This window comes from Phyllosticta citribraziliensis (genome assembly GCF_038025025.1).
Source record: "Phyllosticta citribraziliensis strain CPC 17464 chromosome Unknown J3D65scaffold_6, whole genome shotgun sequence".
Classification (NCBI taxonomy): domain Eukaryota; kingdom Fungi; phylum Ascomycota; class Dothideomycetes; order Botryosphaeriales; family Phyllostictaceae; genus Phyllosticta; species Phyllosticta citribraziliensis.
This window is the reverse complement of record NW_027117343.1, coordinates 1237337-1256783: the sequence shown is the minus strand read 5'-3', so window position 1 is coordinate 1256783 and position 19447 is coordinate 1237337. Positions and strand designations below refer to the sequence as shown.

The 19447-nt window shown below is 56.3% G+C and overlaps 8 protein-coding genes across 8 annotated transcripts; 5 read left to right on the top strand and 3 right to left on the bottom strand.

The window, feature by feature from the left end:
* Positions 1-38: 38 nt before the first annotated feature.
* J3D65DRAFT_667869 (RAVE subunit 2/Rogdi) lies at positions 39-1184 on the bottom strand (the record flags this gene model as incomplete). The annotated part of the gene is made up of 2 exons (XM_066803060.1): positions 39-488; positions 543-1184. The coding sequence occupies 2 exons, from the start codon at positions 1182-1184 to the stop codon at positions 39-41; spliced, it is 1092 nt and encodes a 363-aa protein (XP_066655337.1).
* Positions 1185-1275: 91 nt separating this feature from the next.
* J3D65DRAFT_624687 (SUR7/PalI family-domain-containing protein) lies at positions 1276-2784 on the top strand. The gene is made up of 4 exons (XM_066800274.1): positions 1276-1671; positions 1724-2024; positions 2075-2257; positions 2314-2784. The coding sequence occupies exons 1-4, from the start codon at positions 1662-1664 to the stop codon at positions 2558-2560; spliced, it is 741 nt and encodes a 246-aa protein (XP_066655336.1). The 5' UTR covers positions 1276-1661; the 3' UTR covers positions 2561-2784.
* Positions 2785-3257: 473 nt separating this feature from the next.
* Positions 3258-4976, top strand: J3D65DRAFT_603205 (tetrapyrrole methylase; the record flags this gene model as incomplete). Its single annotated transcript, XM_066798190.1, has 2 exons — positions 3258-3555; positions 3604-4976. 2 exons carry the CDS (start codon positions 3258-3260, stop codon positions 4974-4976), a joined length of 1671 nt encoding a protein of 556 aa, XP_066655335.1.
* Positions 4977-6060: 1084 nt separating this feature from the next.
* On the bottom strand, positions 6061-8308 carry J3D65DRAFT_370564 (uncharacterized protein). Its single transcript, XM_066795702.1, has 3 exons — positions 7604-8308; positions 6575-7555; positions 6061-6305 (listed from the first exon to the last, which is right to left on the bottom strand). The coding sequence occupies exons 1-3, from the start codon at positions 8190-8192 to the stop codon at positions 6190-6192; spliced, it is 1686 nt and encodes a 561-aa protein (XP_066655334.1). The 5' UTR covers positions 8193-8308; the 3' UTR covers positions 6061-6189.
* Positions 8309-9832: 1524 nt separating this feature from the next.
* On the bottom strand, positions 9833-11410 carry J3D65DRAFT_370534 (uncharacterized protein). Its single transcript, XM_066795701.1, has 2 exons — positions 11131-11410; positions 9833-10670 (listed from the first exon to the last, which is right to left on the bottom strand). Exons 1-2 carry the CDS (start codon positions 11315-11317, stop codon positions 10012-10014), a joined length of 846 nt encoding a protein of 281 aa, XP_066655333.1. The 5' UTR covers positions 11318-11410; the 3' UTR covers positions 9833-10011.
* A 796-nt stretch (positions 11411-12206) lies between these two features.
* J3D65DRAFT_696439 (uncharacterized protein) lies at positions 12207-12951 on the top strand (the record flags this gene model as incomplete). Its single annotated transcript, XM_066804028.1, has 2 exons — positions 12207-12322; positions 12376-12951. Coding segments are annotated over 2 exons (675 nt in total), but the record flags the coding sequence as incomplete, so codon positions are not given.
* Positions 12952-13306: 355 nt separating this feature from the next.
* On the top strand, positions 13307-14455 carry J3D65DRAFT_667864 (uncharacterized protein; the record flags this gene model as incomplete). The annotated part of the gene is made up of 2 exons (XM_066803059.1): positions 13307-13567; positions 13622-14455. 2 exons carry the CDS (start codon positions 13307-13309, stop codon positions 14453-14455), a joined length of 1095 nt encoding a protein of 364 aa, XP_066655331.1.
* A 1720-nt stretch (positions 14456-16175) lies between these two features.
* Positions 16176-17457, top strand: J3D65DRAFT_370503 (uncharacterized protein). The gene is made up of 4 exons (XM_066795700.1): positions 16176-16551; positions 16639-16694; positions 16752-16891; positions 16963-17457. The coding sequence occupies exons 1-4, from the start codon at positions 16431-16433 to the stop codon at positions 17441-17443; spliced, it is 798 nt and encodes a 265-aa protein (XP_066655330.1). The 5' UTR covers positions 16176-16430; the 3' UTR covers positions 17444-17457.
* The last annotated feature ends 1990 nt before the right edge of the window (positions 17458-19447 follow it).

The window sequence follows — 19447 nt, the reverse complement described above, 5'->3', positions numbered from 1 at the left end:
TCGACTTACCATGCAAGTCCCGCAGCTACCTTATCTACTCATGCAGCCTCGTCCTCGGGCTCCCTGCCCATGACAATGTCGAGCGCCTTGCGACTGAGCGCCAGGTGGTGCTCGAGGGCATTCAGCTTGGCCGTTGCGGCGATCAAGTTGGGATCCTGACTCTCGACGCGGACCTTTTCGCGGACCTTGGCCTGCCTCGTGACCATCTTGGGCGGTCTAGCATCGCGCTCTCCTTCGTTGTCGTTGCTGGCGTTGGAGCTTGGCCGCACGGGGAGGGGCCCGTAGTCAAACACCTTGTCGGCCTCGTCGTGGACGGGGGACGACGAGACGCCCAGGGCGCCGGCAATGGCGCGACGGATGCCGAAGATGGAGGTCGAGTCGGACGAGGTTGCGTCAAAGGGTTCGAGGGTGCGCAGTTCGAGGATTATGGCGGCGTCTTGTAGGTAGATGTGGAAGGACAGGTCGGCGGGGAGAGGAGGGTCGAAGATCTGTTTGGAGGATGAGTTCGACGTGAAGGATTGAAGAATTGGAAAGACACTCACCTTCTCATCAACAGGGCAGTTCCACCACTGCGGGCGCACCTCTGGAGCGCCGCGCAGCGCCTGGCGGGCCTCCTCAATGTTGTCATACAACAGACCAAGCTGGCCCGAGATGAAGTTTGCATTTCTGGCGTCGCCGGTCCAGGTCGTCACGTCGATGACGTCCAAGCACGAGTTGATGTGGGTGCGGGCAGCCGTCAACTGGTGGACGACCAGGGTCGGGGCTTCGGGGGCTTGGGATATCGAAAGCGGGTAGCTGGCGGCGCCGCGCGGCGGAGGCAGGCTGGGCAAGCGCAGCTTGATGTCCTGGACGGAGGAAAGAGCTGGGTTAGAAGGAGAGTCTGGATGTGTGGTGGTGGTAGTAACGAGGTCGCGAAAAAGCCACAGACGTACGCCCTTGACGATGCGAGCGCCCACGCGCGTCACGAAGCCCTTGAGGCTTTCGGATCGCACCGTGGAAACGACTAGCGTCGATCCATTCTCCGAGGGCGCCAGCAGGGCGGCGCACTCTTCCAGGCCGGCCTTGAGCACCTTGAGCGTGTCGCGCAGCGACGACAGCAGCCATTGGAGCTCGCGGGCCTGGGCGGCATCTTCTTGGCGGGCGAGCTGGTCGGGGGCGATGGGCGGCCAGACGGTGGTGGCCATTGGGAGAGAGGTGCCGTGGTGGCGAGGAATGGAGAGAGAGGGTGCTGAGGGTGAAGAGTGGAGAGTGGAGAGTGGAGACGTCTGTGGTGGAGTCTTGGATGTGAAGTGAACATGGAGGCCCCGACCTGTCGAAAGCGGAAGCGGAAGCTTGGCCTGGGATCGACGGCAAGGGTGTGTCGTCACTGGTTGCATCTTTGCTTCTTTTGTTCAATCGTTTCTTCTGTTCTCTGTCACCGCATCCAACCCAACTCATTGCACGTGGCCTGCATTCTTCGGGCCCAGTCAAGTCCCACCGCAGTCAGTCGCCATGCCATGGCGCTCACACAGACGTCACTCGACCGTCGCCGCCAGCCTCTTCAAATACTACCAACGCGCCCGTTCCCTTGACCCTGGACTGATTCCCTGCTCCTGCTCCTGCTCTGCTCTGCTCTGCTCCCTCCCCTCCTGCAATCCATCACGCACATATTCTGTAGCGCCATGGTAGCCAGTAAGTCGCCTTCTTTTCTCCGCTGCAGGGTCCATACTGACATTCCCCACAGGACCTGTCCTCGGCCTGCTGGGCCAGCTCATCCTCGCCGGAGGCATCGTCATGCAGTTCCTCGTCATCCTGTCGGGCGGTGTCTCTGGCGACCCTGAGAACCAGATTTGGTTCCTGCAGGCCTCCACCTCGGGCGTCGCAAACTCGCCTCGCGACCCTTCGCGATGGACCTTTTGGGCCATTTGCGGCGTCGACTCCAACACGGGTCGCAACACCAACTGCGGTGCGCCCGTCCCTGCGCTGCCCTTTGACCCTCCTCGCAACTTTGGCACCCGCGAGGGCCTGCCCGAAAAGTTTTACGGGTCAGTTTGTTCCTTGTCGAAAATGGTCTCGCGCTAACGTCCGAATGCAGCACGCACCACTACTACTACCTCTCGCGCTTCATGTTTGCCTTTTACCTCATGGCCATTGTCTTCGCGGCGCTGGCCCTCTTCACCGGACTGCTTGCCATGTGCAGCCGACTGGGCGGATACATCTCGGGCTTCAACACGTCGCTGGCCCTCTTCTTCCAGACGATCGCTGCGGCGTTAATGACGTAAGACGACCATCCTTCCCTTTGCCGTGCATACCGCCAACTAAGTTGCCTCGTAGCGCCTGGACTGTGCAAGGCCGCGATGCCTTTCGTGGCAACGGTCAGTCGGCCAAGCTCGGCGTCAAGGCCCACGCCTTCACCTGGGCCGCCGTCGCCTGCTTCCTCACGTCGACCGTCCTCTTTTGCATAGCTCCCCGCGACAAGACGACGACGACGGCCAACCGCGGCTTCTGGGTCCGCCGCAGGACGAGCACGCGCAGTCGCGGCAGCTTCGCCGACGTCCCTCCCAAGGACGGCTACGCGTAGAACAAGTGCCCGCCCGACGGGACGTTGGATGATTTTGCACGTGCCTATGATACCACTTTTGCGCCGCTTCCAAGTTTGCATGCCATAGTACTGCAGTTAGCGAGCCGTGCAGTGTCGATTGATGTTACGAAACGAATGGACAATTTAGATAGCTTAATACCGAATGGAAGCAGAGACATTGCCTGTCAAGGAATTCAAGGAGTGAGGTGACGCGACGAGACCGGAACCTGCTTGCGGTGTTGTCGAAAAAAACTTGACGGCCAGCAAAAGCCACGGCCCGGGTCGCACATCAGACTTCAGCCTCGCGGAGAGCAAGCAGGTTTGGCCGCGGAGAACAGAAGCGAACCCTGAGTTCCCTGACCCCGCCATGTTGGGTTGGTGTGCCTATCTCTGTCGGTCTTTTCCGCGGCCACTGACCTCCGCGGCAACAAGATTTGCTATCGATAAGCAATTGCGCCATCGCTCATTCGCTGCCGTCGCCCAAAACTTTACGCCGCCAGTCATTCGGCATCTACGGCCACGCCATGGTCCTTTGTCTTTTTGCCCGCTCCTCCGTCTACTGACATCTCCTGATTCTCCTCCCCAGAAACTATTTGGACTGACCCTGTCCCGTCCTGACACTCGCCATTGTCCCCCCCCCCCCCCATTCTTCTTTGTCACCTCGACCTGTGTGGCCCCGCCGCAAACACTCCCACTCATGGCGCCCGCCCTCCTCACGGCCGTCGACTCGACTTCCCACGTCCACTTGATTGTTGGATCCAATCCGCTTGCCGGCGCCCGATGCTCCAAGTCCGCTGAAGTCGGCGCAAAGCCCATCCTCATTGCCCCCGAAAACTCGACCTTACACTACGGCCTGTTGAAGCGCATAGAAAATGGCGAGGTCGAATGGCTCAAGAGGGACTTTCAAGACAGCGACCTGACTTCGCTGGGAAGAGACGACGTCGACGGTGTAGTGGATGCCGTCTTTGTGACATTAGGTGGCAAGAATCCGCAGAGTACGTTGGACTTGGATTTGCGACAACATGTTGCCTAACAAGGTTCAGGCACTCACATCTCGACTCTTTGTCGGAGGCTGAGAATACCAATCAACGTCGCCGACGCACCGAATCTTTGTACATTTACGCTCCTCTCGACACACTCGGACGGCCCCCTGCAAATTGGCGTGACGACGTCGGGCAAGGGCTGCAAGCTCTCCTCGCGCATACGCCGCGAGATTGCCTCTTCTCTCCCCACCGATATTGGACAAGCAGTCGAAAGACTCGGCACCATGAGGAGGCGGATATGGGAGGAAGACCACGCTGCCGAGCTATCCATGGACCCAGAGGCTGGAGAGGACGAAGCAGGCCAAAATTCCCAATTCAACAAGCTGGTGACTCCAGAGGACGCCGAAGCAGCTCGAGGCCGGCGCATGCGCTGGCTCGCCCAGATTTGCGAATACTGGCCGTTGCAGCGCCTGGCATCCATTACGGATGAAGACGTTGAAACCGTTCTCCAGAGCTACACGCACTCCGACTCGTCCTCGATAAATTCAAACTCCATCGACGCCCGGCGCACGCGCGGGCGCATCATACTGGCTGGCTCTGGTCCCGGACACCCAGATCTCCTTACGCGCGCAACCCACAAGGCCATTGTCTCTGCAGACCTCATCCTCGCCGATAAGCTTGTGCCCGCGCCCATCCTCGCCCTCATCCCCCGCCGCACACCCGTCCACATCGCCCGCAAGTTCCCGGGCAACGCCGAAGCGGCGCAAGAAGAACTGCTCTCGCTCGGTCTCGCTGGCGTCCAAGCGGGCAAAATCGTTCTCCGACTCAAGCAAGGCGATCCATACATCTACGGCCGCGGCGCCGAGGAATACGCCTTCTTCTCGCGCCACGGCTACGCACCCGTCGTGCTGCCCGGCATCACCAGCGCCCTCTCCGCGCCCCTCTTCGCCGCCATCCCGCCAACCCACCGCAGCGTCGCCGACCAAGTCCTCATCTGCACCGGCACGGGGCGCAAGGGCGCCGCGCCGACGCCGCCTTCGTACAACCCTAGCCAGACCGTCGTCTTCCTCATGGCGCTGCACCGGCTGTCCGCGCTCATCGACAGCCTCATTCAACCTCCTGAGGGTAGCAGCGCCGCGGCGTGGCCAGCATCCACACCCTGTGCGGTGCTCGAGCGCGCCAGCTGCCCCGACCAGCGCGTCATCCGCAGCACGCTGGGCGACGTGGTGGCCGCCGTCGAGGAAGAAGGCAGCCGGCCGCCGGGCCTCCTCGTCGTCGGCGCCGCCTGCGAGGTCCTGTTCCGCCCGGGCGGTCAGCGCTGGGTCGTCGAAGAAGGTTTCCGCGGCCTCGACGGCTGGGTGGGCGACGGCGACGCCGACTTGACGCGCTTGGTCGACAGCGTCGACGTCGATTCCGTCAAGGTTGCTGCGTAGAGTAGGAGCAGAAACCGAAGCATGAAAAGACTCTCCAAAAGGCAACCCTCACGAAACAGAAAGGACAGGAAAGCCACGGAGAAATGAGAGTATACGAACGAAACGGAAGGTACGCGAGGTGTTCCACTCACTCTTCCTGTAATGTCGATATTTGCGAGGTGGGATTCATTTTTGGCGTTCATGTCGGGCGCCACCACTACGGAGGCGGCAAAAGGGCAAAATGGCAAAACGGCAAAACGGCGCAGTCTGTTTTCTCTCGGCGCGGATTGCTCTGCTTTATTCAACATCTGAAAAGCACACGGTAGCAAGACGGAAGAGCGATATGCGGTGTCTTTGGATTTGGGTTTCATCGTTGGTTATCGGGGGGACGGGCGGTCTGTTTAACACACGCACATGTACGAAGGAGGTCTGTCTGTCCGTCTGCCGACCTACACCACGCGGCGGCGGCGGCACGGGCAACGAACAACGAACAACGACGAATACCAGAGGAGAAGAAGCGTAGAAAGATATTCAGAGCGGACGGATGGTCTGGAACCCGCTCTACCTTTGCATTAGGTCACTACGGTGCATAATCCAACCATCGTTCTCCCTTTCACATGCTCCTAAGCACTCCCTCCGCAATACCACGGACCAACAATCCACCCCCAACGACCAATCAGCCAATCAACCAATCAATGCGGCATAAATACGCAAAACGAAATCCCCCGCTACGACTTTGCTACGCATGCATGTATATATAGGGTTGTGGGCCTTATTTTAACTTCAAAAACGGCTTGTCAGGCTATGCAGTGGACCGTCCGGCGTCCGGGCCAGCGAGCCAGCCGTCCGTCCCCGAGTCCGCTACCCGCCCCGATTGCGCCGACCGAGAGCGTACGGCGGCCGCGGGCCCGTCTGCCGTCGTAGCTGTACGAGTGTCTCCTGCCGTGCCGTACTCCCTGTCTGGATATGGTGCGCATGTGCCGTGTATGCCAAGCCGCCCGTTGCGCCGGCGGAGGCGAGATGATGGAGTTGTCGGACGTCTGATCCAGATATATTCTGTCCTATAAAATGGTACTGGTACCTACTCTTCTGTCTGTCATATATTTATGCCTCCCTGCTCGTCATCTCTTCCATCCGCCATCTCTGCTGTAATATTCACCGTCTGTATTGAAACTCAAAGCCACCAACCTGTTGAAGATGCAGCAGGAAGAAGATGACGCGAAAAGGAGATACTTCACAGATACCGACTCCGCAACGCCTGGCTGATGGTGCTCATTTTGCTCAGGCCGCCGGCGTGCTGCATGTGACTGAGGAGCTGCTCTTCGAGGGCCGATTGGGTTACGCTGGCGTCTGTTGAGGAAAGGTCTGATTAGCTGTGGTCTGCACTTGGATGGGAAAAAGGTGTGCAGTGAAGAAAAACTTTGGGAGGAGAACGAACGACGAAACAAAGTGAGATGAGAATGACCAGGGACAGGAAGGGAGAACAACACTTCAGCCAAACCGTCCTCCAGCCCTAGGCGCATCCTCATCCACCCAATAGTCGTCATCGTCGTCGCTATCCCACGCCCACTCATCTCCCACTTCGTACTCATATTCAAGGAAAGTCCAATTCGACTCACCATCCAAATCGCTAAAGCTGCTGCCCATGCTGGGCGCGCCCTCGCTGCCACCACCTTCGCCTCCCCGCTTGGACCCCGAAGCCGAGCCCACGCGTGGACTACCCAGCCGTGCGAGCTCCGTGCGGTGGTGGCCACTGCCAGGGCTCAACGCGCCGGTACCGTGCCGATGGCTCGCGCGGCTCTCGGGTGGCGAAAAGGGGGATGGCTGCGTGCTACGTCGTTGCAAACGGTGGTTGCTGCCGCTTCCACTGCGGCTGCCGTTGCCCGTCGTCGTACCAGTGCCTGGCCGTGACAGCTTTACGGCTTCGTCGTCGGTTCGCGGATCGTTGGTTGAGGCTGAAGTTGCTGACGAATCGAGCCGCATGGGTTGTTTGCCGGCAGCGACTTCGCTGAGAGGGCGGCCGCCGCGTCGAGCATCTGCTTCGGTGGTTTGTGTGGAAGGGTTTCCCTTTCGATCGTGGTGGTGTCGGGTGCGGGCCGGCTCGAGCTGCTGCTCTTTTGCTGCGCTAGATAATTGGTACTGCTGATTCTGGTTCTTTTTACGGCGTGAAGTGTGCGCAAAAGGCAAGAAACCACCGTCCTCTTCCTCTTCATCTTCCTCATCTGGACGCGCGCCGTAGCCAGCTGCATCGTCATATTCGACGTCAATATCGTCTAGCCGTGCCAGGGTGGGCTTGTTCTGACGCGTCATGAAGCGCGGTGGACGTTTGAAGAGCTGGCTCCTTCTTATTGGATTGTCGTTGTCATCATCACTGCTCGACGACTCCGACTCTGATTCAGAGAGTATAGGCGATGTCGGACTCAGGGTGCGACTGTGCGGGCGCGAGGCTTCCGCAGTCGTTTCTAAAGTAGGCGAGGCACGACGAGGAGGAGGGAAAGAAGATCGAAACGAAGATCGGACTGGCTGCCGCGGCGAAGCTGGAGTCGGCGGACCGCGGGACTGGGTTATGGTAGTCGTAGATGGAGTACGAGAAAGTTGACCTGCAAGTGTGACTGGAGAGTTGTGAACATGGCCTCGGCGAAGCTTACCTCCTGTACTCGGCACTCCTGTGGATATCCTGGCCACAGGCGGAACAGGACTATCTCTCGATCTCATGCTCAGCGCAGATGTCGTTCTTGGTGCCGCATTGCCGCCTCCACTGCCTCCCCTCTTCATTGGGACGCTGCCAGGCGCAGTGCCTGTCCCACTGGCGCTGCCGCCACCGGAGGCACCGCTTCCGACCTTGCGCATCTGGGCCCTCACATGGTTTAAGTGACGTTCGTAAAGCCAGGCAGCCTGTTGGAGTAAGAAAGCAGACGAGCAGCCAAATCTCGAGGCCAGGTCCTGCCAGTCAATGTCGTCTCTTGCTCCCTCCTTCGGCCTGCTGATGATTTTCCAGAGAGCCTGGTCCTTGGTCTGGTCCCAATCCACCTGGGCAGGATCTACAAAGTCGCGGCGAGCGAATGGCAGTCTGATGAGGACTGTGTAGTGTACCTTTTGCTCGACTAGCGGCGTTCCACTGCCGCGTTTTGAGAGGCTAGCGGCATTGGACGAGGTTCGAGTGCGGGCATGGGCGACTTGAGGCTTCGAGGAGGTTTGAGGCACCGCGCCCTGGCCAGACGACGAGGGCGGCGACATGGTTGAAGCAGATGGAGGAGAGAGACAGCTGCAGGCTGGGAGGTTGAAGGTGAAGGTGATGTTGAGGAGGAAGGGCAGGTGACTCGAACTAACGCCGACCTGGACCTGACGTGACGGGCAAGCTGCGATAAGGCGCGATAAGCTAGCGTGCCCCGGATTTGGCTTTGGGAAGCGGCGGGGACCCCCAGCCGGATTCCGACTCCGGCACTCCGGCTCCGATCTGAATGCCAAGACGGACTGCCGGTGTGTACCTGCCGATCCGCCGTGCCACCGCCCGCTCCCCTCCCGTCCTTTTTCGTCACCAGCTTTCTCCGCCCCTCGGTCTTGGTTTTTCTGGAAGTCTGATTCCATGATTACTGATTGCAGTCGTATCTCCAGACTTCGAAATTGGGTACTGCGTACTCATCATCGCCATGGCTCATCTCCAAGAATTTCAATTCCTGCATGAACATGGACTCATCGGGTGTCAAGAACAGCGCATCGAAAAGGCCAAGATTCCACAAAAAGCTTCATTCCAGTCTTGTCTTTGCCCTGTCGTTTCCATTCCGCATTGATTGGCTCAATTTCGCTACTTTTGGGCCGGCACACCAACGGCAGGCACCAAGTCCTTGCTGCGTGGCTCAAGCACTACCTCTTTGAGAGACCACCTGAAGTTTGTCGGCTCCGATTCATGAGTGATGTTCATACCGAGCGGGTGTCTTGCCGCTTGAGCCCTGCGGTAGTTCCCATGTTACTGCTTAAGCTCGTTTCCTGGCAAATGGTGCCGTGAGCGCCGTCTTCTCAACTGTACCAGCGCATCGTAAGCTCTCATAGCCCTGCTACAACATGACCATGATACTTTCAAGGCCCGCATCGTTTGGGAATCAAAGAGTCAAACTTCAGCCCAGAACGACAGCGGTGTCGACGCTAAGTGAGCAACCCGCTTTCATTGTGCATTCCGACGCTAGAGCCATCGAACACGCACGAGGGAGGTAAGTGTCGGCGATTTGAAAGTCCCAGGCCGACATGGGTTTGCCTAAGTCTCGAGTGTTGTTTGATGTAAGACATGAGACTGAACCGTGAGCAGACTACAGCAGCCATTGAGAGATACGGGGATATGACTTCCATTGGAGCAGGACACATCCCGCGTCGAGTCCTCCCACTGAACCCACACAAGTTCACTGACTTTGAGAGACAAATCAGGCGGCGAGTGGCATAGGGCCGATTGGTGAGGCCACATGGAGTTTTGATTTTGCCCACTGCTGGGGCATGCGTATCGCCAGGGCACTTGCCGAACGCTGTCTTGACTAGTCTCTCTTCTGAATAATGGCCCCATGATTCATGACGACACTTAATAATGCTGGCTGAGACATGGGTCCAACGTCCATTCGCAGTCTTGGTGGTGCACGCGTCCCGTCTTGGGTGTTGGCGGATCGGATATACGAGGTCACTGTCTCCGGGACATCTTGAGTCTTGCATCTGATTCGCTGGAACGGAATCAATTGTTGACAAATGGAGGCTCTAGCGGCTCTAGTGGCTTGGTGTCGAGAAACGAACGGCTGTGATTCAAACGAGTGTGAGGTGTGCTGAAGAGCAATTCAAACGAGTGTGAAGTATACTGTGGAACAATTCAAAAATTCTGGATACAATCGAAGCGCACATCTCATCGCTGATCGTACGAAGATCAAGCACAAAAAACCCAATCAAGCCAACAGCATACTCAACATTGGCGTACGTGAGAAAGGGACGACCATAATGTCGGATCCGGCTGCGCCTCTCATCGATGCTGAGCCCCCGCCATCTTGATCCTGAGGCAGAACCTACCACGAAAATCCGCCGTCTACTGCTCTTGGCCCATCTGCATGCTCCTCCTGGCCCACGACTTTCTTGCAGGTCGCGCATTGCTCGGAGGCGTCCTCGCCAGTAGTTGATGATCGAGTCCACCTTGAACTCTTTCCGCCAGGTCATCATGAAGGGAATCGGGGTCCGCATCGGCATCCCTCTTGAGCATCCGCTTCCTGTGGCCGACTCCACAAGACGGATGAGACCACGCCGCTTCGGGGTCTGCGTCGCGCTTCTTGTGGCAGTTCGGGTCGTCCCAAGCTTCGGCGTCGGCTTCAGCGTCAGCGTCAGCGTCAGCTTCGGGAGCTGGAGCGCGAGGCACAAGTAGTGGTTTGTCTGGAACAGCCTCGGCGTCCACTCCTGGTCCAAGAGCATCGCGAATCTCGAGATGTTTGTTCGGGTTGGGGGCGGCAGCATTCTCGAGCGTTCGACGCCTGTGGCCTACTCCTCCGCAGGAAGGACCTTCCATTGGCTCCGCTTCAGCATCCGCATTGGCGTCACGCTTCTCCTTGCTGCTGCAAGGCCCGCGTTCCCAAGCTTCAGCCTCGGCATTGGGAACTGGAGCACGAGGAGCAAGCAGCGGTTTGTCTTGAGCAGCCTCAAAGTTTGGGCCTGCCTGAGGAGTGTCCCGGGCCTCGAGATGTACGTTCTGGGTGTCTAGTATCGTTAGAAAGGTCCAAGGGAATGATTTATGTGCTCGGCTTGGATTAAGAGGGAGAAGTAGCAAGTGCGTTGTCCGTGGGTTGCGGTCAGACAATCGAAGTGAGTACAAGGTTGGAAGACCAAGGGAGAACTCCTCTGAGCTCGTGATAGAATCGAAAGCTCTGCAACATTGCAGCAGCTAAGAAGATTTAAACTGAATTGACCTGCCGAAAATAAAAGAGCACACTCTCAGGAAACAACCTCTCCAACTGAGGTATTCTTTGGAAGAGCCCCTTGGCCACGCATGGTGTATCCAGCAGTGACTGAGTCGACGGTAGGAGAGTTGAAGAAAGCATATGGAACTTGACGACGCACGTAGACAAGGCTGGTGGCCCAGACATACGGGCGAGGAACGGGAAACAGGCCACACGGACGAGTAGAGCCAGACAGGTAAGGAGTAGAGCAATGTACGTACCTTCTCCTGTGGGAGCGCCAAACACCTTAGTTCCGAGGAAAATAGCGGCGAGTGCAAGTAAAACGGAAATCGCAGGGCCTCTGTGCATGGCCATTGTCTTGAAAGGATTGTCTTGGAATAAAGGTGGTATGGTGGCCTCTGTGTGGGTAGTGGCGGTTTTTCTAGTCACGATGTCAATGCTTCCCATTCCGTCTCATCATCTAAGCTCGAAGCCAGAATCAAGTTAGTTCGTCGGAAACGGGACATGACCCGCCTACCAAACTTGTCAAAAAATGGTGAAGGCTATGGAGAGGGTTAAATTGCCGAGCCATCTGTTCGGCTCCACTTGTCGTGAAGCTGACACCCGCCGTAGACTTCTCCTGCGGACCTCATAGTTATGAAACCCAAGGGTCTGCCTTCTTTTTAGGGCACGCAAACGGAAACCTTGAGCGAATGTTGTTGAGTCCAACCTCGACACCACGGCATTCATTTGAATTACCTCGCGTGGTGCTGCGGTGCAACGCAGATGGGTGTGCTAATGGATGCCTTGGATGAACTGTGAGAGCGATATCGGAGATGGACTGTGAAGCCCATGGGCTAGCCAATCTCAGTTTGTTGCCAACTAGATGGATCAGATGCGCTCTCTACGCTGTACATACCCAGGCTGTTGGACGAATGAAAATGCCGACCCTTCCGGCGGTGCCAAGTGCATCTTCCGCCAGGTGCCGTTCCACTCAGTCTTCGACCTTTTAACTGTCAACTGAACTCGCCAGAGCGACGCAGCCGTGCAAACCGCAGTCACGCGAGCAGCGCTTCTTTCAGATCAAGTGCTGATCCCATTGTTTCCAATCAATTGCCTTCAATCCGAGTGGTTCTACGCAGAAGCGTTCCTTGGGCCATTGTCGGAGCCAGAAATGGAATCCAAAGCCAAGCAACAGACGGGAGAGGACCAAAATCGGAACCAGCGAGCCTTGCCCCGGAGAATCCTGCTGTTTGCGGTCCTAGTCCTGGGGTTTAGCACTGCGCTCCTCAATCGGCCACTCGAGCGAGGCCTCAATGGTTTCCGTGCGTTGTTTGGTGGTTCTTCGTCTCCATCGGACTACGTATGTGACACAAAGCGGTTCACTACTTTCCTCCTGTCGACGGATCCGCTAGTCATTTACATCGAAGGTTTTGTGACTGTTGCAGAGGCCGACCATTTGATTTCAATTGCGTAAGGTTCTCCGAGTTTTTCGTAACGATTCCGATTGACGAGAAGCAAAATAGCAAATTTGAGCCATCCACAATCGGATTGGATCCGCGAGTACGAGTTCCATCCGACTATCGCAAATCATGGAGCGCAGAATTGCCGGACAGTCCTCGCGACAACTTTTCTGACCCCGTTATCGAGTGTGTCGTTGATCGAGCATCAGCATTTCAAGGCTTCGTGTCGCCGCTCCGGATGGAAACTCTTCAGCTTGTCAAATACGGCCAAGGAGAATTCTATGACTTCCATTACGACGCGTTTGGCAATTTGAACAAGACGCAGGGAAACAGAGAGAGCAGTTTCTTCGTCACCCTCAGGGCAAAAGATATCGTCGGTGGAGCAACATCTTTCCCAAGAATTCCAAAGCCTGCCAATCCAGAACTTTGTAGCAGGTTCCTGGACTGTACTGGAACCCAGAAAGGCCTCCTCGTCAAGCCCAAAACAGGCAGCGCCGTCTTTTGGAGGAACCTTCAATCAGACCACTCGATCCATCCTCAAACTCTCCATTCCGGGTTGAAGGTGAATTCGGGGGAGAAGATTGGGATGAATATCTGGACGTGGAACAAGGCTTTTTTCTGAGCTCAGTACAGTGCAGTGAGGGCGTCGGACAGTTGTCATGCTCTGTAAGGATTCGACGCCCTGAAGTCAAGGTCGTCAAGGGAGGGCTGGTTGAGTGGATGACCGAACGAATGCTGTCTTTTCTGGAAAGTTCCGAGAAGCGAGGAGGGGGGTGTTTGAGGCTGAAGGAAAAATAGAAGGTAGAGGCGCTGAGGTGCAGTCAGCCTACGTGTGATGATTGGTCCATCAAGTAATTGCCTGCTTTGTGGGGCGCCGTTGGCGCACAGGCCGGCCAAGACTATCCCCGCAGCACCAACACACCGGACCCAACCCAACCCAACCCATGCCCCGCCAAAAACTCGCGTCAGGTCGCGTCCGCAACTTTCGCCTGACATGCCACCATCCTCGTCGCGCATTCCGTCTCTTCTGCAACCCTACATCCAAGGCCTGCCGGAAGGTTCTCTTCACCTCCTCACCAGCGTTCTCGGCGCCAGCGCCAACTGGCTCCTCATTCGATATATATCTGGCGCTCTCGGTGACGTTCAACCTGCCAACGGCCGGCGCGCGAACGATCACGATGGCACCACGGCCGTTGTATTGGTCAGCTTTCTACGGGACTGGGACTTTTGGAAAGTAGAGGCGAGAAGAGCTGCGGTACGTCCCCAACAGCTGTGAAAAGTATATGTTGCAGAGCTCACTGTTTTCAAGGGCCTGGATCTCGCACGCTTAGCACAGCAAAACCGCTTTGTATTCGTAGATGGTCTCTCCAGTCTATTCCTCCCTTCGGAGCCTGAGAATGGACTCGCAAAAGCCACCACGCTAGCACCCTCGACTGGAACGCTGCCGGTTCGCGGCCCTAGGACCGTAAACCCTCGAGGCCAATCGTTACCAACACACACGCCCGCATCGCAACCCAAAGCGACGGTACCCTCGGGCCCAGTCATCTCCTTGACCTCTGCAGCTATCGAGCATCTGGAATCTACCCTGTCCTCTGTCATCTCGTCTCTCTCGGCCCAGGGTCGCCGTATTCACCTTCTGCTTGACTCCCCGGACCTGCTCCTCGCCGCAACTGCCAGCTCGGCTCCGTCCGCAGCAGTAACACCCTCGATACTCAATTCTACCATTCTCTCCCTCCGCGCCCAAGTCTATGCCGTCACTGTAGCGGTGTCGGCTGACACGCCGCTCATGGGCGCCGCCTCAGATGCCTCCGCTTTCGCTTCAGGAATGAGTTCGACGAAACAACATACACCGCTTGAAACAAGGCATGCGGGCCTGGTATTGAGTCTGGCGCATGTGGCAGATTGGATGCTGAGTCTGCGACTTCTGGACACGGGCTTTGCCGCAGACGTCAGCGGGGTCGTTAGGATAACGAGGGGAGACAACCAAGACGAGGACGATGGAGAGGAAGGAGAAGAATCTCAAGAGACCTGGGAGAAGGAAGAAACCAAGAGAGAAGAGAAAGAGCTTCTCTATCACGTGGCTGGAGACGGAGGCGTCAAGGTCTTTGAAAGAGGCGCTGGAGGTGGAGCTGGGCATGGGTGATGCTTTACACTTCCAAGGCAAGCTTGCCAATGGCGGTTAATTCGCTCCAGGACCCATCACCGCTGCCATGCGACATCTAACTAGAAGGTAGGATACCACATCTGAAAGAACTCGATTCTCCAACATCTTCGCGGCCCCTCGCCTATCCTGTCATGTCATGGTATGGGTCGAAGCACTACAGAGCTCAAGTACCCAGACCTCAAATTCGCCGAAGCTGGCGCGTATCCGGCTTCCGTCTGGCGATTCCCAACATCCTCGACTTTTAGGAAACAAGTGGACTGGAATCTGCCATATATTTTCACCGGCGTGTTTTCATACGGAGCTTCCCGTCAGGCATTACAATAGGGGACCGAGCTCTTGGCAAAAGCCTTCGTTGTGCCAAGTCCTCCCTAATTGATAGGAATGAAGGCGTATCTGTCTTACGGGCATCCGAGAGCAAGTTCAAAAATACAGCTACGCGTTGCCGATGGCGTTTTGAAACCAAGCTAGGTGCTGTTCCTGGTGCAGTATATGTGGAGGAGGTCGTGTCCTGACGAGCTAGTTCTCTCTTTGCTTGCTCCCATCCCAGCCGGGTTGACAGCCTGAGCTGGCCTCCGAAGATTTTCAATTTTGAGTAAACAGCCAGTATTGAATCTGCGATAAGGCGCTAGTGGTGTTGGTCAGCTCTGTGGCTTCGGGGGCCGAATGATTCCTGGGTTCTCAGCTGACGCCGTCATTTCTCGAGCCTCTTGTTCCTTCGTCTCGCACGCACCTTCACAGTCTGGGACGGCACGACCCGCAATCAAACGGGCGCTTTACGAGCCGGTGGGTTTGCCCCCAATTTCGCGAGTCATTCTCGAAATATTGGGCCAATCAGACACCCCACTCGAAGCGGCTCTCAGCGCCTGCATATACACAAGCAGCCTCGGGCGACGACGGCGCAAGCATGGCATCGACGTTCATGTTTGAATCAATTAAAGAGGCTGTGCTCCACGTGGGTGTTCGCAGAGCCGTGGCGTCATGAGACGTCGGCAGCCAACAGCTCCTGCAGGAAGTGAGTGGTTGGAGGTGAGCCACTCCAGCCTTGTCAGGCAGAACTCCCCAAAACTATCTTCTTGTCGCTTCTTCCAAAAGATTTCTTCATGTGGCTGAGATGCCTCATGTCGAGTCCTAGCATAGTAAAAATGACAGGGGCGTGGCAGGACTTATTACAACTACTTTTTCTTTTCACTTCGCCCGCACCCCTTTGACCACTGCGCCTCAATGAGGAAATGAACGCTTTTTGACTGCTCTTTGCTCAGACTTCGCTCAGGCACCTTCCAGATTTGGGTCACTCAAGACCTCGCACAAAGGCTCCAGCGATGCCTGCTTCCGAAGGTTGGTGGAGGCTGTCAGAAAAGCTTCAATGACAACAAAAGCATGTACTCATTGGAAATTGTTTTGCGAGCTGGGGTAAACTTGTCCCTTTCCACTTTCTTGTCAGACAGAGCAGATTCCATGGGCTTTCTCAACAGTTCTTTCAGTCGTCGCCCTCAGTCGAGACCGTCCCTTCTTCGAATTGCAGCCGCAAAGCTGCAGGACGACATCACCACCAACACCGCCACAGGTTACCACTGCTAAACCATCACGAGGCCAGGGCCTGTCATGGTCCGTAAGCAACGAAGTTAGCCACAGTGAGGCGCATTCAAGCCTTGTCGCCAGCTTCCAGACTCTCATTCCCTCTATCGTGGAGGCTTCGCTCCATTGCGGTGTGGGTGCAAATGTGTCATGGCGACGAGACGCGTGGGCAAGAAAGGTCAGATGGGTCTGCGCCTTCCTTTGCCAACGGCGACTTTTGGTACAGAATGACTTGAATGAAGCTAGCGCGGCAACATTTCCTCCTGCTCTTGCCAGCTACCTCTTCGCATTTGATCTTTAAAATGCCCTCCGTATCCGGTATACGACTCGAGTTTCCCTCCAGCACTGGCCAACTACCTCTTCGCATCTGATCTACAAAATGGCCCCCGGAAAGCTCGAGTGGGTGAGACGCAAAAACAAGGACGGCACTTCCTCTACCTCCGTCCGCCGGTCTGGTGGGCAAAGATCCGAAGCCGCACCACAGGGCCCAAGGCGTGACGGTGCGTCTACCTAGTCTCATTATCTCTTTAGTTTCCTGCTCACGCTCGGTTTCTATTTGCTGTTGGAGAGAGACTGACGGAATGTAGAGCTATACCAAGCCATCCCTGAGACCCTTCAGAGGGGATTTTTCTGGGTTGGCAGAGTGAGACACCCTATCTACAGTCACCCCTGGCTACCTCGCTGACACATATCAACCAAGATCATCCATGTCGAGGTCTTCGAAGACGAGTATGAGAACCGAACCAAGCGCATGATTAAGACGCAGAACAAAGGGTCGCCGCACAAGATCTTCCGTCGCGGAGTCATCATCGCCCAAAATGCAGAAGCGATCAGGTGCCTGTTCGTCTCCCAGATCCCATCCATCTCCTACCAACCCAAGCCGCACAAACCCAACTGACATTCCCATACAGCGTTATCAAAACCTACGAAGGCCAGGGGACAATGCACCCCGAAATCCGACCCCACCAAGACAAACACGCAATTATCTACACGACACAAAGACCTCCCAATCCGCTGCCCGGCGAAGTCAACCTGCGCGAATCCATCCGCGCGACGCCAATCCCTCCCGACAGCCTCTCCACGAAGGCCCGCCTCAACTACGACGGGGAGTTCCTCGTCCCATATGACCGCCCTGTTCGCGCCATCGCAGAGGTGCCGGAGGACGAAATGAGAATTCTGCGCAATACCTACTTCCGTATCCATGGGCACAACATTGACCACGATGGGGGATATGATGGACCACCCGGTCCGCCTGGTCCACCTGGTCCTCCGGGTCCACCTGGTCCACCTGGTCCTTCGGGTCCGCCTGGGCCACCTGGTCCCCGTGGACCGTCTGGACCGCCTGGAGTGCCGGGGTTCTACTACAACACCCGTGAAGAGCTTCCTACATGATCGAAGATAAGTGACTGCGTAGTCAGTGTCAATATCTCAGGAGGGGATGAGAAGGTCGATGTTGTGTTAATGAACATAACGAGGCCATGACTCGGCGATTGTACAAAAGGTGGATTAACGGCTCACTGTGTATATGGTCTAGGTTTGGTTTTCGTGTTTTTTCTGATGTCTTCCGTGTCGGCTGGTTTACAGTGCTTCTTACATCCATGGAGACAGAGCTTCGTTTGGCTGAATGGAATGATGTGCTTCTACGGAGAACAATACGCGCTTGATTGAGTACCAAAGCCATGGTGATCGCACAGCGCCAAATACTTGCACTGTGCAAGTGGTTAATACTTGCTCCCTAGGATAACAAAAGCAGACATCACTGTTGTCTTCACAATCAAATGCCAGTTCACTTTTACCTACTAGACCACAGCACAACGCGACCAAAAGCAAATCAACAAACAAGCTCCAGTGAAATCGACAATGCTTTCCATCATCAAAAAGATTCCAGACACGGCTTCTTTCATCGAACGCGAAGAGTATGACGTCACACCCAAGCAGGAACCGAGTTGCATTCCCACCGGTTGAAACAACAGCAAATGATAACTGCACTCTGTAAACTTTCCACGGCCTTCCGACCCCGCGCGGAGAGGTTTGCGAGCTAATTAGATGGAGTCGTGCCTGCGTATTTATAGAGCCACTTCCGCGTTCCGGAGGCTTTCTCCTTTCTTCCTCTGCTCCTCAACCCGCGAGTTCAATCACCACCACCACCATCACGCTATTCACTGCCTTCCGGACTTTTCGTCTACCAGCCTCTGCCGCGATAGCCGTCACCATGAGCAACATCACCTCCACCAACGCAGCACCCACACACCATCCGCTGCCCGAAGGACCTATAACCTACCACTTCCATCCGCTCGCGCCACCTCCCGCCGCCCACGGCCAATGCACCTGCCTCCACTGCAAAACGCACACCACCTCAATGCAGGACGTCTCCGCTCTCTGGGCCCACCTCGAAGCGTGCCCCGCGGCGCCTCCCTCCAAGGCCGCACAAGACATGCAACTCTTCCCGGACTGGGTCCTACACCGCAGCGGCGCCAAAGGGCTCGTCGCGATTCGCATCCCGTTCGACACGTACGAGAAGAGGGACTCGCCGGTCCGCGCGTACGTCGAAGCTGTTGCGCCGCCGGGACATAAGCCGCCGACGCGGCGGCAGGTGTTGGAGTGGTTGGGTGATGTGGTGGATGAGTTGGAGGCGGAGGGGCATAGGGTCGACCACGCGTACGTTGCGAGGGAATTGCGGCGAGCGGGGAGCGATGTCCCAGAGGGGTTGAGGTCTCGATTTCTGGGAGCTTGAGTCACTGTTGATGGTGGAGGCGTTGGGAGTTTGATTCTTTTGGGACTGGTTGCTCAGGGGGTGAGTTTTTTGGATCTGCTGGATGATGGACTTCTCGGAATGAGGACCGCGTCCCACTAGTAGCAGTGAAGTGAGACCCTGATTTTGAATACTGTGACTCTCTGACAACGACGATGGGGCGGGTACTGAAGTTGGGAAGACCTGGGCGCTGATCAGAATATGTCCGACCAGTCCTTTGACGGTCCAGAGTGAGTCTGTCTGATGAGCTCCCTTAAGCTGTTAGTTTTTTGCGCAATCAGACAGGAAGGTTCCCATCACCGCGAAGAGACCTGCAACTGTGTTATTCATGTCCAGGGAAGCTCTGATGCTCTGGTGCTCCGGCAGCTGCACACATTACCTTGCTCTGTCTCTGCTGACTCGTAGCTCTTTCATCGTCAATTGGACTAAGAGCGTCGTTGGATCATATATGGTGAAGGCACATTTTCAGAATGGTAGGTCCAAATGTTCGAAATTTCGTCGGCTGCTAACTCGCAGGAAAGGTATCTCCAATTGATCCCAAAATTGTAGATATCCTGTTGCTCTTTGCATCCTGTATCTTCTCTAATAAGACCGCCAGGAAAATCGTCCAACATGCTTCGCAATCGCACTCAAGACCGTCATGG